The sequence below is a fragment of the Procambarus clarkii genome, chromosome 80 (assembly GCF_040958095.1).
Source record: "Procambarus clarkii isolate CNS0578487 chromosome 80, FALCON_Pclarkii_2.0, whole genome shotgun sequence".
Classification (NCBI taxonomy): domain Eukaryota; kingdom Metazoa; phylum Arthropoda; class Malacostraca; order Decapoda; family Cambaridae; genus Procambarus; species Procambarus clarkii.
This window is the reverse complement of record NC_091229.1, coordinates 19,291,664-19,297,663: the sequence shown is the minus strand read 5'-3', so window position 1 is coordinate 19,297,663 and position 6,000 is coordinate 19,291,664. Positions and strand designations below refer to the sequence as shown.

Here is a 6,000-nt window from a genome sequence, read left to right as displayed (position 1 = left end):
AGCGGTATAGCGACAGTAGCAGCAGCAGCTGTAGGAGCGACAGTAGCAGCAGCAGCAGCTGTAGGAGCGACAGTAGCAGCAGCAGCTGTAGGAGCGACAGTAGCAGCAGCAGCTGTAGGAGCGACAGTAGCAGCAGCAGCAGCAGCTGTAGGAGCGACAGTAGCAGCGGTAGGAGCGACAGTAGCAGCAGCAGCTGTAGGAGCGACAGTAGCAGCAGCAGCAGCAGCTGTAGGAGCGACAGTAGCAGCAGCAGCAGCTGTAGGAGCGACAGTAGCAGCAGCAGCAGCTGTAGGAGCGACAGTAGCAGCAGCAGCAGCTGTAGGAGCGACAGTATCAGCAGCAGCAGCAGCAGCAGCTGTAGGAGCGACAGTAGCAGCAGCAGCAGCAGCTGTAGGAGCGACAGTAGCAGCAGCAGCAGCAGCTGTAGGAGCGACAGTAGCAGCAGCAGCAGCTGTAGGAGCGACAGTAGCAGCAGCAGCAGCTGTAGGAGCGACAGTAGCAGCAGCAGCTGTAGGAGCGACAGTAGCAGCAACAGCAGCTGTAGAAGCGACAGTAGCAGCAGCAGCAGCTGTAGGAGCGACAGTAGCAGCAACAGCAGCTGTAGGAGCGACAGTAGCAGCAGCAGCTGTAGGAGCGACAGTAGCAGCAACAGCAGCTGTAGGAGCGACAGTAGCAGCAGCAGCAGCTGTAGGAGCGACAGTAGCAGCAGCAGCTGTAGGAGCGACAGTAGCAGCAACAGCAGCTGTAGGAGCGACAGTAGCAGCAGCAGCAGCTGTAGAAGCGACAGTAGCAGCAGTAATGCCAGTAGCTGTTGGAGCGACAATTGTAGTAACATTAGCAACAGCAGAAGTTGCAGCAAATAATAATTGCACCAAACAGCAAAGACAGTGAGACCGATAAAGGCAGCAAGAGAAGTAGCGACAGGCGCTAAAGTGAGAGTTACAGATACAATAAAAGAAGCACTAACTGTGTCAACAACAGTACGCAGACGAGGAGTCACAATAACGTGGCTGAAATGACGACGACGGCGACGTTTCGGTCCGTCCTCGACCATTCACAAGTCGATTGTTCACAATGAACTTGAGAATGGTCCAGGACGGACCGAAACGTCGTCGTCCTTTCACCTTCTAGTGTGTGGTCTGGTCAACACCAACAGTACAGTGACACGGTTGGGTTATCTTGAGGTTATCTTGAGATGATTTCGGGGCTTTAGTGTCCCCGCGGCCCGATCCTCGACCAGGCCTCCAACCCCAGGAAGCAGTCCGTGACAGCTGACTAACACCCAGGTACCTATTTGACTGCTAGGTAACAGGGGAATAGGGTGAAAGAAACTCTGCCCATGGTTTCTCGCCGGCGCCTGGGATCGAACCCAGGACCACAGGATCACAAGTCCAGTGTGCTGTCCGCTCGGCCGACCGGCTGGATGAGGGAATACCTAACAGACAGGACTCAGGAAACTCATAGGGAGGGGGCCGAGCTCTCCAGGCCTTAATTTAGATATTTGAAGAAAATTTAATTCAAGAAAATGTTCAAAATGATTACAATAGAAGTAGGCTTGGACGGAAGCCTAAAAAGAACAAGGCAGTTAGAGCGATGCCAGATTTTGTTTATAGTACAAGAGCAGTAGGAAAGTATAATGAAATAAGCGAAAATGTTGTAGAAGCTAATTCCATTCATAATATCAAATATAATAATACTAGAAAAATTGGGTGGAAACCATTGTATTAGATGACCGGCAGTTGGACATGCTGAGTCCAAGAGCTAAAGCTCGTTCCAACAGGTACATATACATGAGTACACAACAAAAAAAATGACAAATTGTCAAAAAACAATTTCAGTATCTTCAGGTGAAAATCCCATTAAAATATACCAGTGACAATAACTACACTACCAAAAACAACTCCACTTTTATAAGAATACTTACAGTAACAAAAACAAAGGAACAGCAACAACAGTTGTAATAAAGCCAGCATGCATTAACTGTAGCATTAACTGTATTAACCAGCGACACTAACAAAATCCACACCCGTCAAACACACACCGAAACTACGACGTTGGTACAACGTTCGAACAAGTTTTAACACCACCTAACCAGTTATAACAACCAATATAGCAAGTTGTAACAACGTTCTAATACGTCATAAACACGTTAAGCCAAGATGTAACAACTTTATTACAAGTTGTAACAAGCGGAAAATGGAGACAGTTTCGGTTTGTGTTTCCAGGGCAGTTGCTTTATCTTGAGGTTACCTTGAGATGATTTCGGGCTCCCAACCAGGCCTCCTGGTTGCTGGACTGGTCAACCAGGGTGTTGGACGCGGCTGCTCGCAGCGTGGTGTATGAATCACAGCCTGGTTGATCAGGTATCAGGTAGCTATAAAATGTATATAAATAATGTGTATAAATACAATGAATAAACTTTTAAGTCCTGTGATGGACTACAACTCTGCAACTCACGGTATGAAATGCTGTACCAAAGTGGATATTTTACCCTGACGTATGAAACATTCTAAGGGACAATTCAGTGTAAGTGATATTTTACCTCAGTGTTTTCAACTCTCCCCCAAGTCGTCATCAGAGCTGTACTGATGTACTGTTCTGATCAGTTCAGATCTGATCACGACTTGGGAGAGTTGAAAGCACTAAGCTCTTATCCTTAAAATTTTCAGTGGTAAGTCTGCATTACTGAATCAATTTTATTTTACCCTTATTTATCCTTATTTTATCCAATTTTATTGCGCCCATGAACAGTGTAAAACGAGAATTTGATAATTTATCGTTAAATATTCATCCCATCTCCTAATATCATTTTCAGGAAAATGAAAATTTAGAGGAATTCTGCAGAAAATTCAATTATGGACTTTCAGCTATTCAAATTTATATTGAGTGGAGGTCGGGACAGAAGTGAATGATTTCGACGTGAGACCAGACGGGAAAACAGTGATAAAACTTTTATTCTTCCGGATTATAAGTAACAGAGAGATGTTAAATACCGCGACGCAGTTTGTGGTAGTACCCCTCTGAATACCGCGACGCAGTTTGTGGTAGTACCCCTGAATACCGCGACGCAGTTTGTGGTAGTACCCCCTGAATACCGCGACGCAGTTTGTGGTAGTACCCCCTGAATACCGCGACGCAGTTTGTGGTAGTACCCCTGAATACCGCGACGCAGTTTGTGGTAGTACCCCCCTGAATACCGCGACGCAGTTTGTGGTAGTACCCCCTGAATACCGCGACGCAGTTTGTGGTAGTACCCCCCTGAATACCGCGACGCAGTTTGTGGTAGTACCCCCTGAATACCGCGACGCAGTTTGTGGTAGTACCCCCTGAATACCGCGACGCAGTTTGTGGTAGTAACCCCTGAATACTGCGAAGCAGTTTGTGGTAGTAACCCCTGAATACCGCGACGCAGTTTGTGGTAGTACCCCCTGAATACCGCGACGCAGTTTGTGGTAGTACCCCCTGAATACCGCGACGCAGTTTGTGGTAGTAACCCCTGAATACTGCGAAGCAGTTTGTGGTAGTACCCCTGAATACCGCGACGCAGTTTGTGGTAGTACCCCCTGAATACCGCGACGCAGTTTGTGGTAGTAACCCCTGAATACTGCGAAGCAGTTTGTGGTAGTAACCCCTGAATACCGCGACGCAGTTTGTGGTAGTACCCCCCTGAATACCGCGACGCAGTTTGTGGTAGTACCCCTGAATACCGCGACGCAGTTTGTGGTAGTACCCCCTGAATACCGCGACGCAGTTTGTGGTAGTAACCCCTGAATACCGCGACGCAGTTTGTGGTAGTACCCCCTGAATACCGCGACGCAGTTTGTGGTAGTAACCCCTGAATACCGCGACGCAGTTTGTGGTAGTAACCCCTGAATACCGCGACGCAGTTTGTGGTAGTAACCCCTGAATACCGCGACGCAGTTTGTGGTAGTAACCCCTGAATACCGCGACGCAGTTTGTGGTAGTAACCCCTGAATACCGCGACGCAGTTTGTGGTAGTAACCCCTGAATACCGCGACGCAGTTTGTGGTAGTACCCCCTGACAGCTTAATAGAAATTCAGGAGAGACTTAGTTGTATTTAATTGTTATTGAGCGTGTGTGACGACGAGGAATACTGTGAAGCAGGTGGAAACAGTAGCAAGCTCGGAACAGTAATCCGTTGTTTGGAAGCGTTAAGAGCATACACCATACACGGTGCCGCTGTGTGCCATGGTGCCATAGCCTGGCACAGTGCCGCTGTGGCATGCTGCGACACAGCTACTCTACAAGGGAGTTCCAGCCAGAAAGCGACATGGTGCACCCATTGCTGAACCAAGTCTGGCACAGGTCACCCGATAAGACTTACCAGCACAAGACCATCCCTAGAAACACATATCAGGTGAAGCATTAAGTCTATTTTCAGTATTTTGTAAATGTAATTTGATATTGATACTGTATTGACATATCTATCAACTGGACATATATATATTTTTGTATGAAAAAATAACAAAGGACCGTAGCATTAATTAATATTTAAAATAACTAAAACAGTTTCAATAACAAAATAAATAAATCAGCTACAATAACAACCACAGTTGCAATAACAAAATACAAAAGGGGGGTTCAGTGGTAGAGATACACGAATAGGGTGACACAAATCCCCCAGAATCGTGGACACAAAAACTGATTAATCTGGATGTGTGTATATGTGTGTTTGGGGAGAGGGAGAGTGTGATCCTGGCTCTTCCTAGTGGATGCTCCCAAGACTGCTTCCTCGCTCCTGTTACCTAAGGAACCTCAATGGAGTGAGACTCTTCCCCCTGTGGCAATAGAAACATAGGCTGCCTTCAACACATGCAAAAATCTATATATTTGCTCATTAAGGAAAATGGCAAAAAATGGCTTGGAATGAGATGCATTTTTAAGCTTCGAAATACAATTAAGCAAACGACATGTATGACAAGTTGAAATGCACAATATATATATATAAACTGTGACGTGAAGCCTCTGAAAACTACATAGAATGCCTTAATCTAAACTTAAAACAACCCAGTCAAATTCCGCGATTATAAAATATTTTAATTAAGCCACAAGAAAAGGCGGATTAAGTAACAAATCCGGATTGTTCAGCCAAGAACGTGAAGAGGAACAATGTCTCACATGAACGGAGGTGTGAGGGGACTGGATTCCGTCCGTGCTGAAGGGGAGATGGATGACGTTCTTCTTGGGAGAACAAAAACACTTAAGGTAAGCTGCCTCTCTGTGTCCTAAACTCTTAAGGTAGGCTGCCTCTCTTATTTCCTAAATTCTTGAGGTAGGCTGCCTCTCTATGTCCTAAACTCTTAAGGTAGGCTGCCTCTCTGTGTCCTAAACTCTTAAGGTAGGCTGCCTCTCTTATTTCCTAAATTCTTGAGGTAGGCTGCCTCTCTATGTCCTAAACTCTTAAGGTAGGCTGCCTCTCTGCCCTAAACTCTTAAGGTAGGCTGCCTCTCTATGTCCTAAACTCTTAAGGTAGGCTGCCTCTCTGTGTCCTAAACTCTTAAGGTAAGCTGCCTCTTTATGCCCTAAACTCTTAAGGTAGGCTGCCTCTCTATGTCCTAAACTCTTAAGGTAGGCTGCCTCTCTATGTCCTAAACTCTTAAGGTAGGCTGCCTCTCTATGTCCTAAACTCTTAAGGTAGGCTGCCTCTCTATGTCCTAAACTCTTAAGGTAGGCTGCCTCTCTATGTCCTAAACTCTTAAGGTAGGCTGCCTCTCTGTCTTTAAATCCTAAGGTAAGCTGCCTCTCTGTGTCGTGGGTTGCTATTTACACACACAAACACATATGTGACAATATATGTTATCCTTGAGAATATTTGAATATCGACTTTTTGATTGACACAAATTAACATAAACAAATATTGACAAAATTCGTAGGAGCCGTGATGAAGGTTCGAACCTATGCGGTTGGGGGTGTTGCCACGCGCTAGCGACTAGACCACGACAGGGTCAAAAGGATCGCAACCTGAAGTTCTACTGAAC

The 6,000-nt window shown here is 46.0% G+C and overlaps 1 protein-coding gene across 1 annotated transcript in view; it reads left to right on the top strand.

The window, feature by feature from the left end:
• The first annotated feature begins 4,096 nt into the window (after positions 1-4,096).
• LOC123746416 (inactive dipeptidyl peptidase 10) overlaps positions 4,097-6,000 on the top strand; it is a 227,007-nt gene continuing 225,103 nt past the window's right edge. Inside the window, exon 1 of the mRNA XM_069314871.1 lies at positions 4,097-5,227. Coding sequence (XP_069170972.1) covers positions 5,132-5,227 — 96 coding nt within the window. The 5' untranslated portion in view covers positions 4,097-5,131. The remainder of the gene's footprint in view (positions 5,228-6,000) is intronic.